Raw genomic sequence first — 20,279 nt, forward strand, 5'->3', positions numbered from 1 at the left:
AGCAAGCCAAACGCAAACGCTTTTCGCTTTTCCGGTCTGCGATGTCTTTGTCTTCTCAGTGAATATGTCAGCAGAATAGAAAATGGCACTCTCCCTCATTTTTTCTCATTTACACATACACACACACGTGTAATCCTAATATGATACAACTTTAACCTATTTCGTTTAAAGAAAAACGTTTTAGTCTTAGCTTTGAGTCTGTTGCACAGCCCCGAGCGGCATTAAAATGTACGCTGAAGCTTATTTTGCTAGCTGCATGTAAAAAGGCAGACAAGTCTGCGCTATTTGAGCTTTTTATAGTGCTATTAGAATATACATACATTACAAGTACACACACACACATACAAACTGATGTGTATTTAAGGCATTCCTTGGCAACTATAAAACGCTGGATATCTTTCAGTTAACAGCAGATAACGGCAGTTCCTGGAATTATGCGGCCATTATAACACCGCAAGCCCAAAGACTATAGTATTCATATTTATTATGTACGTGGCTTGTGCATTCATCAGCCACATATTTATACCCTGTACCCAAAGGGTATGCACCTAATTCTGTTTTTACATGGTAGGTTGGTTCTAGAAAAAGTCGTGTAAAAAAGCCGTATAAAAAAGACTTTATTCATATGCAAAAATAGGTGATTCGTTCTTTATCTCTAAAACCTAAAAAGTGGAAAAACAAGGATTTATGATTATTTTATTAAATCACGTATTTAATGAGCATAACGACCCATATAAGAATGTTTTCTAGCTATTTGTCAGCTGTGTGTGTTTTAATTATTTATTTTGTGTTATTTTGAATCGTGGCAAATGTAATAACATGGTTAAACGACGTATATAAAATTTTTAAAATTCAAACTACATATGTTAAATCAAAACCGTTTATCCAGGCCCTAGGCAGATCAAGTTTGTTTAATTTTTCTAATTCCCACTCACTAGCTATTAGTGATTTTTCAAAACTTCTGTAATTTGTGGAATTTCAACCTCAATTTTGGTAATTACATCCGACCTATGAACATGTGTCCGTATGTTTAGTTTCACCATGAGAGTGTTCAATTATGAAATAAGTTACAACCATAAATGTAATTTCTGCCCAAGCTCTCCTGCTTTGACTTAATTCTGTACTGCACACATACACGCACACAAACATTGAAACTGTACATAAGCATATATCTCCACTTATGTACATATTTATTGAATACTTTTAATTTAATTTATTAATTAAATTTCGCTTAAAACTAATTTTTAAAATATATTTTGTGGGAGTATTTAAGAGATAGACTCCCTCGACTCTAGCATTTCTTTCTTGTACTTACATAATTTCAATTGTTTCCGAAATTCCCTCAAACACGTTTTTCGACAGAAACATTAGCTTGGGAGCATGCGAAATATAACTGCAAATTTAAAGCAGAGTACAGATAGTTAATTAAATAGCCTTAATAATTAGTAATATACAGATAGTTTTTGTTGCAACAGTTCATCAAAAAAGAGAATTCCTGTACCTAGCAACATTCATTAAATAAATCAATTCAATAGTTCGTCAACAAAAACCATTATCGTTGGTGATAAAAATGTTGTTTAACATTTCAACAAGGCGACCGGGCTAAGCAATTATTAACAATATTTTTGAATAAAGTCAATTATGAATGCGTTTTTGCAACAAATATTTAAAACAAGATTACAAATGCATATGCTATGTGTATTGAGTTTCTTTAAAATAAAAGTGCAAGCAGATTATTAATTTAAGTTAGCGTTTCAGAAGAAAAAGTATTTGTGTATTGGACAAGAAAAATTCAATTTACAGCAAAATATAAAAAATACTTCAAATGCCGACACGCTTACTTAGTCAAAGCAGCTTTAATATTCAATTCAAAATTATTTAAATTATAAGCAGGCATTCTTTCTAAAGCACTTTTGTATACGTGGCGAATCACAGCAGTGAAAACGGGCAGGAATTCTGAGAAAATGCGATGGCGAACGGGGAAATTCCTTTTGATGCGTGATGTCAAAAGATCCGCATAAAGCTTTCAATGGCATCTGCATTTGTTCTGTTATGCAATTTATTTAAATTATTTTAAGCGCATCGGTTATTAATAAAGATCGCAAGCACATACACCAAAAATGATTGGACAATAATGTAATCGCGCATCCAAAACAATATTAACTTGCCTAGAGCCAATCCACAAGACTTAATTGAAACGCCAGACTCGATAGATACGATTGAGAAAACCAATTCAAAATGTAAATATGTAACTTATTATTTCGGAAGCGAAAGTTATGATTTTATTTTGCAAAACAAAAAAAAAACAATTTACAAAAAATTATATAAATTAATGAAACAAAAACTAAAGCAACATTTTGAAAACAGAAAATTTAAATTGGAACAAAACGAACTTCTAGAATTAAATGTATGTATATAAGCTCGTATATATATGTAAATATACATATATAACGATTCAATAATAATTTTCGTTTCGTATCCTTCAATGCTTTGTAAAGGGGTCAACATCAATTTTGTCTTAAGTGTTTTGAGGATTGGTCAGACTGAAAAAAAGTTTGGACCCAAAATTCTCGCAATTTACACATTTGTCATGAATAAAAAATGTTTTGATCAAAAACAACAAAAAGTATAATTTACTACATGAAAGAACTTTATTGGAATTTCCTTTTTAAAGCCAACGTGTTAAGTATTAGAAATTAGTGAGCAAAATATTTGCATGACTGACCGCAGCTTTACTTTAATACTAGTAAGATTATTATATTCTATAGGGTACACATCTCATTCGAAATGCTCCCGAAAATATATGAAGAGCATAATAAAATATGTACTAAGCGATAGTAAGCTTCGGATTTCCAGTTGCTGTTTTAATTACCAACTGTCAAGATGGTCCCCGAGACCATGTAGATAAAAAACTTATGTAAATAAAATTGATTAATCTATCCCTTCCCCCCTCCCCCCTTCCCACAACTTATCACAATTTTCCACACACCTTTAGGAATTATTAAAACCACCAACCAGAGAAGCAAAACAAAGTAAATAAGACCTTTTTAGCAGTTTTTCGAGGTTGCATTAAAGCTTTAAGTGTTAATGCCAACGCGTAAATTAAGAATTACTTGTAATTAGGCAACTTTTTTTACTTACATAGTACGGAGCACAGTTAAATTTGCAAATGCGCCATCCTGTATGCCTTCCAGTTCCAGACAGTCGATAAAAGCGCTGTAAATACAAGGGTTCGTGCACCATAAAGCTTACTATAAATACCAACAACAACTACCAATACTTACACATCGAGAAGAGTGGGAGCGTATACCTTTAGACCGGTCGAACGCAAACGTGGCAAGCCTGCTGATGCAATTGTCAGCCTTTGTATGGGTAGTTTGAGAGTTTGTGGCACACGGGTTAGGGCCTCTCCGTCACAACGACACTCAACCTCATTCTGTGGGAGTTAAGTGGATATTTAGATTTACATGTATGCATATAGTGACTGCATTATGATAGGCTGACAACAAATTAATTCGATCTGTTTTGCCAGAAAATTTAGGTTCACTTGTTTTAGCTTAGTTTCAGTTAGAAAGTTGTTTCCATATGCGCCTCTGCTTCCTAACAAAATTGCCCGACTTTAATTAAATAAATTCGCCACAAAGTGCTCGCTCCTAATTACATTTTCCTACCAGTCGGTTGCTGTTCGAAGAATTGTTTGTGGAAGCAAACAGGCGCTCCATTAGCCGTACATTTTAAAACACATAACTCAATCATATGTTACTATTTTCGTATCATGTCATGCCCCAGGAACACTGCAACTCATTGCTAATCAATGAACGAGTAGAACATTAAAGGCAAGCCCGACTCTTAAATACTCTTTACCCACCGAATTGTACTAATCAATCCTAAGCTACTTGAATATGATATAGCTCATTGATTTGTCAGGATATATTATTTTAATATTGCAGTCATTATTCTACCGATCTATCAGTGATGGCACCAATATGATAAACTGGATCGATTTTGATGAAACTTAGGGTTATATTGGAGCAGTATAGAAAACTTGTAAATACCCAAAATTCTCTTAGATTAGCTTAATACAGACACAAGTAATAAGACACAAGGTAAAAAATAACAAAAATCTTAATGTGCATATGAATAAGATAAATCTACAAACCAAGTTTCTAGCTATTATGGTTCTAAAGCTATTGCTCTAATCAGACATTTCTATATCGATTTTGAGTTCTTTATAATTATTGAAAATCTCGCTGATTTTTCGTTTGACGAAAAGAAAATATTTTACTTTAATCTTCAATTTAATTTAATCTCAGCACGCAAAAAATTGTGGAATTTACTTCGCATTTAAAATAGATGTATTATAAACTTAAGTTTCACTTTTTATAGTATTTTAAATGTAAATATTTACATTTTGTAGTTGGACAAAATTACTCTTGCAGTCATTACAATATACATACATATTTCCTATTAAAGTTTTCACTGTTAAACTGTGCAACTGGCAACTAAATTTCATTTCTATTGAAAAGTAACTCCTTCACATTACATTAAAACACGACTGAAATACATATATGCTATATTGGTGACAAGAATCAAATCACAAAAACATAAGGGAATAGAAAAATAGAATTGCTCAATGAACTAAATTTTAAAATGTATATTCGTTTAACTGTATCTGTCAGTAACGGGAATAAAGAAATAGAATTACAAAATTTCAAATAACTTTAGTTTTTCTTAAAAGATGAAGGTTTATGAATAAGTCTAAACTAAATATAATTCATTAAACTATCAGCTCTTCTTTAAGCATCTCTTACATATGACCATATTTTAATCCACAAGCAATATTAATTGGTTTCTTTTGTACCCAAATAAAAGACTGTCCACACTGTCCATCTCTGCAGTCTGTCTACGTCCAGATATACTTTATATACCCGAAGCTTGAATGGAATAAGCAGATCATCTACCACTTACTTGATTGCTTGCATTCCAGCAACAACAACGCCACCCAGAGACGGTACTCACTGGCGATGTGGTCTGTGGTATTGGCAAGTCAGATTTATTGGGTTGGTGACTTGGTGGTGTCGCTGTCAACGTGTTGACTGAATGTGTTGGAAAACTGTTAAAGCCATTGTGACGGTCGAGGCAATTGCTAGCCTTGGCACCCTCGACGTATACGCAATGTCCCAGCAAACAGACGAATATGAGGAGAGGTAACAAATTTCTCTGACGTTGAGTTGCCATGGAGTTCATGTTGGCTAGCCGTACACTATTTACAGCTGACCCTTTGGGTATTATAGTTGTTCTTGCTGCTATTATTGTGACTGGGCCTGTCTTTGTGACAGAGACATCAGCGTGTGAATATGGGATTCATTGTAGTTTTCCTATCTTTATCTTTGTATGGTTACCGAGTTGACAGAAATTGTTTTTATACTGGCACATTTTGTTAGTCCTTTTGCTGTTGTTTTCTGCTAATCTCTGTTGCTCCTGCAAATAAAGTTGGAATTTTTCAATTAATTGCCATTTTAATTTATGTACATACATATTTCAATTAAAAAGTGAGGCTTTACCAAGCATAAAATTAAACAAATTTCATTCAAAAAACTTCGACCTACAGTTTTTGTATCTTATGTTGTTATCTAACTTTTTGTTAGCAGTAAATTCACGCAACTGGCAACGAATTATACTTATTATGTAAGCAGCGTAATTTAATTTACGGCTAGTTGCAAAAAGAAACAACATATGAAGTGCTCGCCAAATACGAAGAAGCTTTAATCACAATGCAAACAAACTAAATTCTCAAATTAGTTTTCTTAATCCTCTCGTGTATATATAAAGTAAATACTACACAAAAACTGTTGTTTGAATATCTTCAAGAAAGGTCCTTTCTGAACCAAAAAAAAAATACTCTTTTCTCTTTTCTCGATGGTATTGAATTCAGTTTTAAAAAAACTACAAGAACTACCGTATACCTTTAATAGCAATTGGCACCATTCGGTTATCGAGCTAGAAAAAGTGAATTGCGTATAACAATATAAATTTAATTAATATCATTCACAGTTGATTGGTTACAAAGTACAATTTTAATGCATTTATGTATGCTCGTAGTTACTCATGTGATGCCTTTATTCATCAACGAACAACCAAAACAATAATGGCTGTTGAAATAGTTAGGGCTGGGAGGATATGGAACTCATCCAATAGATATTGACAACAGACTGCTGAGTATCAAAAACAACCATTGATGACGGAAGTTAAGAAAATTTAGCAACGAATGTTTCTAGGCATTCCAAAATTTGTTAAAAGGGCAGACAAACTGACAAGCAATCGTCTCGCATCAATGCAGATCGAAATTATGTTCAAATACTGTTTCAGACACTTGATTTCTCGTTGTCTGTATTATATCGGCCTAAAGGATTTCGTTTACCACATCTTAATCACCTATTTCTCATTCATAATTTCTATTCCCCAATGTAGCAGAGTTTTCCTACAAAAGTTTTTCTGTTTTTTTTGCAAAATAGGCTCCACCCTATCAGTATTCAATGTGTTTACACAGTTTTAATGAAGTAATCTAACCTAACTACGAGCATATTAGCACACTACCTCAAACCAATTTTTATCGATTCATATAGTCAAGTTTTTTGGCAGACGTCGTGAGAGAAAACTATGAAGATGTTTACTGAAATATTTCTCGCATAAATATAGCAAAGTCGCAAAAATTTTGCACCCAACTGCAAACAAAGAAGCTGTGAATTGAAATTGCACGCACATCGAACAGACGCGTGTTCGATTGATTTTTAAATTAATACAAAATTAACACAAACAGACAACGAAAAAGTCAAAATCAAAAAAGAAGGAATATAGTATATAAGGAGGGGTATGAGAATGAAAGCCAAAACAAATGCAAATGCCCCGCATCTTCACTGAAATTGTTTAAAGATGCAAATTACGCGCAAATCTACAAACGAATTTTATTTGCCGACTTAATAAGTATGTATGGAGGGAAACAGAATAAAATGCAAATTTCAGCATATATGCAAGTAGATGAGCACATGTGCATTTCCTTTCGGGTCTATTTATGGGTTCCCCAGTCGCCACATTGGGGCAATATATTTTTTTATGGCCCGGCTTTTTCAATTCAAACCTGAATATGACCATCTGCCCGAATTCATATTTTTTACTTTTTGGCCTAGGACATTGAATCAGGTAACTCAACCCGTGCTATTTTCCCAAAGCATACTTGCCTTCGAATTGAGCATAATGGCAACAAACTGTTTGCGTTGTGGGCAAGCAAATATTGTAAAAAATGTAATTTGCTTATTAACGCCTGCAATTGTAAAAAAGAGTCGATGCTATTTTTAGCTTTGTGTGCATAGCATTGTTTTTTTAATAATTCCCAAAAGTCACGCGAGCTGCGATAATATTTTTTATAACTTATTTGTGTTTATTTTTAGTTGTGTTCGGCTAAGTGTTTTGTTAATTTTTATCATTTCGAAAATTAGTAGTTCCATATAAAGAAGTTGTCTTAATACGGCACGTGTACATATTCTGATTTTTTTATTAATCTGTAAAGGTAAGCAAATATCTGTAATATTCGAAATGTGTGAGTAAGCCATGAATGGATGAGAAATCGTGGGAAACCCAACGTCTAGCACTAGTGCATCCGAAAAACAAACACATCACCTCCACAAAAGTATGCTAGAGGCAATCATAAAAAGAGTTATGTTCCCGCTGTATGAAAGTGGTGGAAAATCAAAGTTGGTATTCATATTCCTCTAAACAATAAGCAGTACAAGCTTATATTCCAAGTATGTTCATCTAATTTGTGTCTAAAATATGTAAGGCTGACAGAAAATAAAGTTACAAAATGAAAAGCAAGTCCACACAAAGAGAAAACTATCCAACTGCTATATATTTATATACCCGATCATATCCTACTTTCCCAACTATAAAAATAAAACTTTTCAACAATGTTACTTTTTCTAAAGCACATATAAAAAGAGAAGAGCTGATAAAGTTATTGCGGAGGAGTTATTGCACAAATAATGAGAAGAGCTGATAAAGTTATTGCAGAGGATTGATCTGACTACACTTCTATATTCGTGTTAGAATAATTTAGGATAATTTCTTACTACGTTCATACTAGCCCCTGTTTCCTTTCCTTCAATAATATGTCTCTACTCGACCGATTCAATTGTTAAATATTTAGCATTACCATGTATACCCATACCATAGTTAATGATAAAATATGTAAATTAAAAGCATAAATCAATTTTAAATGTAAAATAGAGACAAAAGTTGACTAGAATTTCCAAAAGTGTAAACACTCGCTGTGGCCTGTAGATGAGCTGTATATAAGAGGACTAAATTACATATTTGTATTCATAATTGATTAAAACAATATTGAACTATATTATCAATATGTACAAGACAGGCAGTGAGAAGAAGTAGCACAACAAATTAAACAAAATATTTTATAATTAAAATAACATTGTACGCTAGTCCTATTACAACTACTTTTTTAAGAACAAAATATACTAAAATCGGTTTATGATAAGGCATGTATTAGAATAATAACCTAAATTTCAGAATTAAAACAAATATTTTTGGGTTAAAACAAAATTACTTTATTGTACATCAATTGCTGAAAAGTGAACAGCAGAACAATTTACAAACTATCATCTTTAGTGCTCCATTGACGAGTTTTTCAGTCTCACTTTTATACATTTATTTTTCGATAGAGTATTGAAATTTGGTTTACGCATCGCATATATCGTTAAACATGGAATCTTGTTAAATTGTATTTTTTCAGTGTGTCAATTAATTTGCGTTTTTATCGTTAAATAACATGAGGGTAAAGCTAAATCGATTATGCAAAGTACAGTTACATGAAATCGTTTGCATAAATGGACGCTCAAAAGAAGCGACTTGAAAGGGGAATCACTGAAAGTGAAATAATTTGGATTTATGCAAAATCCATTATATACATACTTGTACATAAGCTCAGCTAAAAAGAATGAAAAAAGTAGCATAAACAATTAGAAACCTTTAAGAATTGAGCATTCAAATGCGCACAATTTGTGGAAGTTGATAATCTTGGCTGCATACATATGTATGTCTATGTACCTATGTATGTATGTATACCCTCTGGTTCTTATACAAATCCGGACATGTACCCGCATGTACATACATACATATATGTTTACTCGTGCTTCATGGTGTATTAGGCACGCATCCTTTTAAGTGCTACAACAAGAATACAACCTTTCCCATTGCAGACAAAAGAAAAAATGGCAACACACGATTTATCGATATATTAGCTATTTGAAATGGCGGTAGGAATCACTCAACAATCACAGCCCAAGCTGAGGATTGGCAGTTGACAGTTGAAGCTGACGCTAAGTGGAAAGTTATCTTACCACTTTTATAATCTGCAGGAAACAAACAAGATGCTACTCAAGTTTTTAAGTGGATTGAAAATTCGTCAAGACAAACAACACAACAATAGCTGGCTAAGAAAGACAGCGTAAATAATTTCTACAGAACATTAAGCTGACAAAAGTACTAGAGGAGTGATTAGGAGAGCAATTACTTTAGCACAAGTTAATTGTCATTTAAGCCAAACTCACAGCATACGGACGCAATGAAACGAGCAATTGTAGTTGCCCCATTGGGGCACTGAGTGCCACAAATGGCCGCAATGACAACAGCACGCGTCCAGTTTATACATACTCAGCACTAGAATATACATATGTATAGTATGTTGGTATAGAATATATATATATACATATCCGCTTCAGCATCACAGTCACAGCCAAGTCCCGGCACCAAACAAATAACAATGAAAATTAATGAAAAATGCCGCCAACAAGTGCCCGCCCGGTTTCCAGTTTTAATTAACAAATATTTGCATGGCATAAATATGTGCACAGTTCATTGTTTTGTTCCCCTTTTTATATTTTTGATAACATTTATTATGTGCACATCGTCTGAACATATGTATGTATGCACACACATGCTTTTTTATCTATGACTTAATTGGCCCGCACGGCATTTTTTCATAAGTGCGGTTAGTTTGTCAACTGACAATGGCTATACTATATGTGGAGTTAGTCGAATTTCTTACCACTTTATTGGTCTGGCCTGGTCTGGTCTCGTCTGTTGGTCTTATTTGAACCGTAAATCGATGCTAATTTAATTAGCAGCATATTTAACATGACTTGAAAATTCGACAAACAAATGAATTTGTCATGAAATGTCAAATTTGTTCTGTCATGGTTGGCTAATGGCAAATTATACCTTTATATCAAATGCGAATGACAACAAATGCTATGACTTGCCAGCGTCCATATATGTTCAATGTAACTCCATTTAATCATAACATATTTAGCTTAGCATCCATTTACTTAATATTTTGATAGAAAGTTGCAGTTGATTGTATTTTCATTTCATTTCCTTTTTTACCCCAAATTTTTTGGTTTTGATTAATACGTTTTTAATTAAGAACTCTTGAATTAAGAATACCAACATAAAGCCTAAATGGCTGAATTCATCTAAGGCAATATCAAATAAGTAATCAAGCAATCAGATATAATGAACGGATTTCTCTTTGTCTGTGGAAAAAAATTCTACGTGGTTTTTATTTTGATAATGCTTCTAATACTTGTTTTCTGTTTTCATTACATAAAAATATAAAAATTGTTGCTCATGGTTACTAAATATAGAAGTAAGAAGAGAACAATTTTATGCAGGGATTCAATATTTTATTATTCAATCAAATATGCAAGACTTGCGGTTCAGGATTTCGAAAAGAAATCCAAAAATAGAACCAACTTAATCCACTATTTTCCTGCTCTGCACTATCACTCCTATATTATCTATATGAATGTATTAATAACAAGTATGACGTTTAACTCCTACCAGTCTAACTCTTAAATATTTTGTACGTTTTTCCCGCTACCAAAATACCTTTTGTTGTTCGGATCATTCCTAAGGAAGCTATAGGCATGATTATGCTCTATAAAAACTTTAAAATAACACATTTGGTTGCGATATCTCACAAAAACAAGAACGTTCTTAGTGGTAAGAGTGATTATTGAGCAGATCATTTGGATTTGAAACTTCGGATAATATTGAAGCACTACAAGAAACGTATTATTAGTATTTTAGTACCAAGAGTGCTTTTTAAGCTGATCTGTCCGACGAAAGCCTATATAAGCCAATATATGGTTTGTATTAAGCTTGCTCTGCTTATGGATTAGACAAGTTTCCATACCACCGAACCCTAGTTGTTATGGTTCAAAAGATAGTAGTGCTCATACATACGGACAGTCGGACATGCCTATATCGATTCAACTCATTATGATGGACATATTATAGTGTAGTATATGAGGCATGAGGCATGTGCTGTTAAGACTTCGGATACAGAGTATACAAATAACATTTGTTCATATTTCTGGCCAATAAAGCCTGAAATTAACCTTATAAATACAATGACTATATTTTTCAAAGTACACCAAGGAGTTTTGCGTCAAAACGAAAGCAATAAACATCACAAACATATCAGTTTAAATAAATCATAGCCAGTGGCAACAATTCTAAAAACTAACAACATTTCTCAAAACTCCCAGAATGAGTCGTCTAATGACAGCAAAAGAAAAACGCGAGATTGCTGATCGGAAGCGTCGCGAACGCAAGCGCATGCAGGAGGTGGCAAGAAAGGAGCGGGAAGGATTCTACAAGCAATTCAGTAAGCATCCATACAAATTGAATTCCCATTCTACTAGCTTGCAGTCGGTTCAATTTTTCCTCATAGATATGTTAATCGATTCAAATCTAAAAACAATTTGTCTTTTCCCACAGAGCAACGCCGTCATTGTGCCTCGGTTAAGGAGCGTATTGGCAGTAAGAGCTCGAACAGGCTCTTCGATGAAGTCGAGGACGAAGATGATGATGATGATGATGATGAGGAAGATATGAGCGACTTTATTGTGGAAGGACAGGAGAGAGAGCTGGAGAACGTTTCCCTACACATTCGAGATATTTTTGGCTACGACAAGCGTCGCTACCGAGATGATTCCGACGATGATCTGAGCAACATGGAATCCACTTTTGCCCAAGTACAACGTGAAGAGCAGATGAGTCAGCGCCTAGGACGCAAGGAGGACATTGCCGACATGCGCTTGGAGCGCGAACTGAAGAAGCGGAAATTGAAGCAATAAAGTATTTAGGTGGGGAGCAGACAAAAGTTTATTAATATTTCATTGTATACTCTAAAATAATAATAAACCAACAAGGCATTGCATTTCCAACCATCAGCGGTATTTTCTAATTCATTCATCTAGCATTGGTCTGTGCACCATCCCGGTCAGAGTGTGTCTGCTCAGGAGTCTCCTGAGGTATGTCACTGGGATGTGTCCACTTCATGACTTTGCGCTGCGTGCGGGCCTCACGAACGCGCTCACGTTCCTCATTCCTGCGACGCTGTTGCTGCAACTCTGTCTCGCTATGAACAAAAACCCGGCGACACTTGTGCCGCATCCACGACTTTTTGTTCATGTGCTTACGGTGCTCTGAAGTCTTCGAGTCCTTACTTGGAACTGAGGCTGTCTCTGGCGGATGGCCTTCATCTTTGACAAGCTCCACCCATTGGGGAACTCTCTTCGCTTCACACCAACGAATGAATAGCAAGAGTCCCAAAATAATGCCAACGTATATAAGTATAAGCAGTACCTTCTGCCACCATCGAAAGGGAACGCCCTTAGAGCTCTCTATCAAGGGTATACGCACCGGCACTAAGGCAGCCACTTCAGCCTCAAGTGCCGACTTCAGCTTGTGGCAATCGTACGCAGTCATTAGTCTGATATCCGACTTAAAGCGTGCGGGCCTGGGATCATGCCACCAAGCGGGCCATGCATCAGCTGGTTCATTGGCAAACAAATCTCGGCAACGTGCGACTACTTCCGCCATCCACTTCTGACACTCATAGCTATTGATGTCCTCCTTACAAATCGGGTTCATATTGGCACGAAATTGACATAAGTTTACAAAAATAAAATTATATCCAATTTTCCGATACAAACAAACTTTGACAAATTTATTTTCCGAAGCATATGGCAAGTAGCAATAGAAAACTCTATTTCCACGTCTGAATGTCATTTATGCTTATTCAAATAATCGCAATTTGAAAAATTTCTGCAGATTCATTATTTCATTAAAATGCTTTGTTCACCCATCCTCCCATTACCATTAAATGCAGGAATTCTGAGAATCCGGTACTTACAGCATTCAGTTTCCACTGAATTCGCAAAATGCATTCATTTGGCAGAAATCGGAGCAAAGCTAACAACTTCTGTTTTCCTGACTTTTTATGCACAATTAGTTTAATCCATTGCATAAACTCTAAACTGTTGCCAACAGTTACATACTTCGAGGTTACTCAACTTGGTATTTGGAAAATTTCAGGTGGCATTGTTAATTTCAATAATTATGCAATGTTGTAGCATTTCGGAATTGTAAAAATATCGATTCATAAGCTGGAAATATTATTCAAATTTAAACTATAACAAGAGAGAATGCTACAGTCGAGCAAGTCCGACAATAATATACCCTATACCCATACAAACTTCTGCCACTTTAAAACCTCCTACAGTTTGAGGCCGTAGCACTGGAGGAAAATAGTTTCGCTATTAACTTTTCTTGACCCATGTAGATGAAATTTGAAGCGAAAGTAGAGTATTAATTATTGATTTTTAGGTGTCCAAAGTTTCATCTACATGTAGCTTTAAAATTATAGGCAATAGGGACGAAATTCTGTAGCGGGGAAGGGGGTGATTAAAAAAAAAATCGTGTTGCCTACGGACTATGCTGACCAAGAATATACTTGTACACACATTATGGGCTCGGAGATGCTTCTTTTCCCCAGTTACAGGGTATATAAAGTCTTTTGTACAGCTTGATTCAATCAGTGTCACAATGTGTCTCAAATTAACTTGCTTATGTTTTTTTTTCAGCTTATTCGCAACAATCCAAGATGCTATAATCATCATTTGATTTGTTTTTAATTAAAAAGTTGTAAAAGCTTTTGCCTGCAAATTGTTCTTTGATAGCTTTTTAATTCATTATTGCAAAACATGTTTTTGGGCAGAAAAATTAAACAAGTGAGAACTAATAGTATGTGCTGTGTGGATACTGGAAATATTACTTTATTTTAAAACAAAAACTCTTACTCTGTGCGTATCGGATTCTGTCTTGAACTTGAAACGGAAGAAATAGGTTTGGTTATTCTATCGCGATATATTTTCGTTCATGCAGAACTTCTTCTGGATATTAACAATTAGGAAAGGTATTGAATAGTTCTGCTTATCCCCAAAATGTGCAACAAACTAAATTTAAATTTAATATAAAAGAAAAGCACTTAAGCATTTCTGTTAGGCAAAGTCCAATCACTGACGTTTGGCATTTAAATGTCACGCATCGGTCGCACGCTAAAATCAAAGTTCGGCACTGTTTTATAATCCTTTTTACTATCTTAAATGGATTACTAAACAGCGCCAGCCACTGACTATAGCTTAAAACATGATGTGTGACATTTAAAGGTAAAACGTGAATGAATTGGACTTCGTCTAACAGTAAAGGTTAAGTATTTTTTTTAAATGTGCCTTTTCTATTAAAAATTCATTGCCCATGGCAGCCGCGGCTGACGCTTGAGAGACCAGCAAGTCAATTAGCAAACTTTCAATTGATTAACCAACGCGCTATGTCGGCAAATTAGTTACACTAATATGGCCAAGTTAACGACGCCTTTTGGGCCGCAATAAGGATTCATGTAGTCATGGAACTTATTACGCTCTTAGTTTGTCGGCTGAGTTTTGCTTTTAACTGCAAAAGTTTCAATGAAACTTTTTGCGTACGGTTATTGGCCAAGTCGTGCCTTCCAGTAGCTTCGTCATTTACGTCATAAGGCTGTGATTGTGTGTTCATTGTTTGTGCCTCCTTGACGCAATGGATTTATTAGCATTAATCATAAGAGCTATCCATCGAATTTTCAAACAAAACAAATCAATTGAGCAAATATCTATTTTCATTTGCCACATTATAGTACATAATCCAATTCTGCGCTTTGTTTGCACATATTGCTTATTTTAACGACCTATATAAACAATTGAAAGGTAATCTAGACACGTGCGTATTAGCCAAATTTTTCGCATAATTTACATAATAGGACTACAGATAATCAAAGATCAATTGCTTGATTGCTGTCACGTTGAATTGAAGAATATTTGAACGGGAAAGGCAATTTGTCATGTCGAACAACGATATGTAAAATGATGAAAAGCGCATCGAATAAGAATAAAAATGAAAATAAGATTGTTTCAAGGATCATAAGAGGTCATCGCTGATGCATACAAGAGTGCATCCAAACATAAAGCGTTAATCTTACATTGTAATCTGCTCTATTTTATTCTATTTTTGTCTACGTACTGCTTCTATACACCTTAACCATTTTTCATTTGATTTTTGCACTCAAGCTATAATGAATTGTGATACTCAAACACTATCTCGGATGACGGGAAATTTAAGGCCTTGGGGCCCAACTTAAAAAAATCTACAACTAAGTCAATGACTCCGAAAACTTTAAAATAAATAAATGCGACCTTAGAGGCACATAAATAAGTAGTTGCTTTAATTTTATTTCATTGTCAGGTATATTGATTTAAAGTTCAGGCTTAATCATGCAAGGCTTCACTTTAAAGCGTAGCATAGGATGTCTGTTTGGTAATTAGGATTCGTTCGCTGTAAAATCAAGTTACGCCTAACGCGAGGCTAACAACATTAATTACTCATACGCCATGTAAGCACACCATAACGTATTGTTGAACTATTTTTATTACATACCCGCAGGGGTTGATTTTGTTTATTTTAAGAAATTCATTAGCCTGCCAGCATGAAAATAATTCTTTAAATACTGGCATATAAAGGCAGTAAACAAAATGAAATACTACCTTCCATATTGCCTATTAGGACAGGGTATATCCTTTTACATTCGTAATTAATGAGTTTGAATTTGAATGAATGTTTAAGATTAATTAATTGTAATTTTAGATTTGGTACGTATGCTCGTATTTTAATTAAAATTATGTTTTTTCTGTTATGAAATCAAGTTACGACTCATCTGCAGTCTTTCCAATGCAAAGCTACGTTCATTAATTAATCATACGCCATGTTGCCACACTATTTATAACTATTTTGCTAACAGGCGCGCAGGTGATGCTGCAGTTTATTTTCCGAAATTTAAGCCGGCATGAAAATAAATTATTAACGGCTACCATGCACGGGTATTAAGAAAAGCACACACCTTTCAGCAATATGCCTTCCTTATTACCAAGAAGCCCTTTATTCCTTACCAATTACGGGCCAAATGAGTTTTACCAATACCCGAAAAAAAAGATGAATGTACATAAATAATTTTACTGCAAAAGGAGCTTAAATTTGTTTTCGAAAACGCCGTAGGGCCCACATAGGTACTGTACGAGTACGTGTGTGTAGTAAATATGTCGTCATTCAATATTTATTTTCTTTATTTGGGGATGACAGCTCAATTCATTGTCCCAGTAATTTCTGATGCCCCGGCATTGTAGCGAAGTATTAAAAATAAATTGAAGCAAACATCAAATTAGTTGCCAACTCGGGCAGAATAAATTCGCTTGACTTACACACTTATAACGATTTCTCGATGAAAAGCACAAATTAAAGGCAAACAGAACTTTATTTGCGAAGCTTAAGTTGTCAGCTCCAGACTCTCAAGTTTGCTGCCAAAATTCGAAAATCCTTCAATTTACTAACAAAGTCACTCGATGATGAGTAATTGATGTCCACATGCCTTTAATAAACATAATCTCTTTAAATAAATAGGATTAAAGCGACGTCCGCACACTCGACCCAATCGTACCTTAGCCTTGGACTAGTTCATTGAGTTGTACATTCCATAATTTTCATTACAAATTCCTTTACACACACATATACATTTGAAATGAAAATTACAGCTATGTTTCAAATTATAGCCTGGCAATAATTTATTTCCATTGTCAATGATAATGGCTGTAATGAAAGCGCAGAAATAAAACTCAATAATATCAAAAGCAGCTCAGACTGCTTGAATTTTGCTGTGTGTGTGAATTGAATTTTTCACATAAATAAGTTAATAGATATACACATGTGTGTGTGTGTGTGTGCGTGTGTGTGTTTGTATGGCAGGCTGATTATTTTTTGCCACATGCATGAGTGGCTATTGTTTCTTGTTTTTCGCGCATCTAACCAAAAGTGTTAAAAATTTCAAATGCTCGCCAAACTGGCCCTGTTGCTATTTTTATACAATTTGTACTAATTGCTGCTAATTGCTAAACATATAATATCGTATAGTCGTATCAACCAATAGCTCTAAATACATACATACATATACAAAGTAAATGTTAGTATAGTTTTCAAAAAGTTGAAACTGTTGCGTAAAATGTCAAAGGTATTGGCAAAAGAAATTACATTAGCATGCTATAAAAAACTGTGTTGAGATTAAAATAAGGCGAAACGCAAGGAGGTCCAGGGAGTTACCACCTACCAGGCAGGAGCCTGCACTTTGTCAGTTGCATTAACTGAGCTTTGAGTATGCTTCTGCCTTTGAAGTGGCAGCTACGAGTACTTCGCAAAGCTGGTCTCATCACTTTCACTCCGGGCGGAACAACAACCTTTTTGCCTGCGACAGTTATTGTAATTTAAACTTATAGAAAACTAGAACTTCCTCTCTATCTTCAATTACGAAAATATCACAAGCTAGAAAAACGTCCATGCAGACTTGATTGCAAACAAGCTTATAATAAAAAAAACAGGTAGATTTTCTTGTTGCTTGATACAAAAAATTTCTGAATATTAGCATTGGAAAAGGACTGCACGTAACATACTTACATTCCTTTGTCACTCCTCCGACTAAAAATAAAATGAATACGTGCAGCTTTTGTTTTTGCTTGAAACATAAAAAAATCATTAGAGGGACTACAAATAAAATAAAATACGTGCTGCATAAGTGAAAAGACATGTTTATATACTTTTCATTTACAAATTGTTGCTACACACACACTCACATCCACACACTCTGTGCTTCCTGCTATCCTGCCTGTTGACACTAGAACAACAACAGAACAAAAAGCTTTTTCTAAGTAAAGTTCTAACACCTGTTGCGCAGACAAGCTCATTACGATTGTCCACTAATTGATATTTAGAACAATGGTGAATCAAGTGGCATGCATTGCTTTCTGAGCAATTACCTTTAACAGATGCTACTCAATTAGTTCTACCTACTTCAAAGTTGCGCCTCTAAAAGGACTTGATGTTTATTTAAAGCAGTCATTGAAGTCTATCAAATGAATTTACAATCTAAATCCAAAAGGTACTATGGCATCATTCTGATGTACTATATGTAAACGTTAAGACCCAAAAGGTATTACAAATAGATTTCCTATAGTTTTTCGTAACCACGTCTTCATAAAGAAGTGGATAAGTTATACTAACATTTCTAACTAAGCTTTTTTAATAGTTGACAATTACTTTACTTAACGCCTGCTTTGTTACTTAATCGTATTACTTTTTCATTTTAGATATAGAGCCTGGATGCATATTAGTAGTTAAATATTATAAGAGTTAATTTTGAATAAGCGCAAATACACAAAAGTTATTACAATAAGTCTTAACCAATGACTAACAATTTGCATATAGAAGTGTAGTTTTCTCCCGATACTTTATTTATTTGAATGGTTAATAGCATCACTAAAAGACAACACCCAAAAAATGCAATATTGGAAACATTTCATTTTGGACAACGTGGGAACTCTGTCAACTGAATACTCACAAGTGTTATTGGTGTTAGAGTGTCAGAGAACTTAACTGAGGATTGAAGCTTCTAATTATTAGAAGAAAAACGCACCTTATTTGGGAGTTTATTCTAAGTGGGGTATGCAGTTTTCACTAAGCCATGTATGTCAGCTAAGCTTCTATCTATTAATGAGTTTTTTTAATAACATGCTTAGTTTTTGTAATTTTTAAAAACAAATTGCACGCTATGCTAGCATTAAGATATAATCGAATCATTCAAATTGAACTTGAAAACGTTTGTTGACCCCGAAATATCTGTCTCTATCAGGACTCGAAAATTTCTTCTTCGACTCTGTCGTCAAGACTAACAACAATTTAATACAACAATAAACAGTCCTTGTTTCGGAGTTTAGAACTTGTTATATTTTCAAACTGTTTTGTAATTAGTTCTTCATTGTTGGCCCATTTATTATAAATGGCTTTATTTGCTTCCAACTGTTTGTACTCGTATTTCCACAGTTAGTTACTGCTCGCATCTCCTTAACTAATCAAATCATGCTCATTAAATGAACATTCGAATAATTCAGTAGCTAATATTTTAGGTCTTATTATATTCTACACATGTGTTGTTTTGTTAATTTGGATTTGTGCATTATTATTGCTGACAGTCCAATCTAATAATAGGCCTTATAATCAACGGCAAACACACTCGTGTCGATTTACGGACATTTTTTTATACCCTTTTACCAAAGGGTGAACGGATATATAAGGTTTAAGCAAATGTATGTAACATACAAGAAAAAACATTCTTGACCTCATAATGTACTATATATACTTTATTGTATACTTCTCATATGACTGAAATGACGAGTCAAATCGATCTAGATTATATTTATCCATTCAGTTGGTATACCCTGTACCCGTAGGGTACAAAGGGTATATTAGGTTTGTGCAAAGTATGTAACATGCAGAAGGAAGCATCTCCTACTCCATAAAGTATATATATTCTGAATCAGCATGACGAGAGAAATCGATCTAGACATGTCCGACCGTCTGTCCGTCCGTCTGGATGAACGCAAGGATCTCAGAAACTATAAAAGCTAGAATAACCAAAGTTGGCATCCAGATTCTCCTAGGTCCGAGAAAGGACGAGTTTATTTTATTTTTTTTTAATTTCCCCCTCCTTTCCTCGCTACAGAATTTCGTCAATAGCGTCCACATTTCAAATGCTACCTAAACCAAACTTTGCACACATCATATATATATATAATTATCTACTGTTGTTTTTTTAATTCGGTCAATTCTAAGAAAAGTTAGCGAAACAAATTCTCGCCAGTAAAACCCCCACAAAGTGCAGCAACAAGTTCGCTCTTCTTCTTCCTCGTTTTACTTCTGCTATGAGCGCATATAGCTCAGTGACGGAA

At 34.5% G+C, this 20,279-nt stretch overlaps 3 protein-coding genes across 3 annotated transcripts in view; 1 reads left to right on the plus strand and 2 right to left on the minus strand.

The window, feature by feature from the left end:
* The window catches only part of LOC115625187 (lutropin-choriogonadotropic hormone receptor), a 30,390-nt gene that overhangs the window by 7,586 nt on the left and 2,525 nt on the right, over positions 1–20,279 (minus strand). The window contains exons 2-5 of the mRNA XM_030520153.1: positions 4,969–5,481; positions 3,285–3,436; positions 3,142–3,216; positions 1,316–1,393 (exon numbers count right to left, since the gene is read on the minus strand). Of these exons, the coding sequence (XP_030376013.1) occupies positions 1,316–1,393; positions 3,142–3,216; positions 3,285–3,436; positions 4,969–5,247 (584 nt within the window). The 5' untranslated portion in view covers positions 5,248–5,481. The remainder of the gene's footprint in view (positions 1–1,315; positions 1,394–3,141; positions 3,217–3,284; positions 3,437–4,968; positions 5,482–20,279) is intronic.
* LOC115625188 (protein SPT2 homolog) lies at positions 11,586–12,250 on the plus strand. Its single transcript, XM_030520154.1, has 2 exons — positions 11,586–11,743; positions 11,857–12,250. The coding sequence occupies exons 1-2, from the start codon at positions 11,626–11,628 to the stop codon at positions 12,213–12,215; spliced, it is 477 nt and encodes a 158-aa protein (XP_030376014.1). The 5' UTR covers positions 11,586–11,625; the 3' UTR covers positions 12,216–12,250.
* LOC115625398 lies at positions 12,331–13,014 on the minus strand. Its single transcript, XM_030520437.1, has one exon. It carries the CDS (start codon positions 13,012–13,014, stop codon positions 12,331–12,333), a length of 684 nt encoding a protein of 227 aa, XP_030376297.1.

The sequence above is a fragment of the Scaptodrosophila lebanonensis genome, unplaced genomic scaffold (assembly GCF_003285725.1).
Source record: "Scaptodrosophila lebanonensis strain 11010-0011.00,11010-0021.00 unplaced genomic scaffold, SlebRS2 tig00000072-arrow-pilon, whole genome shotgun sequence".
NCBI classification, from domain to species: Eukaryota; Metazoa; Arthropoda; class Insecta; order Diptera; family Drosophilidae; genus Scaptodrosophila; species Scaptodrosophila lebanonensis.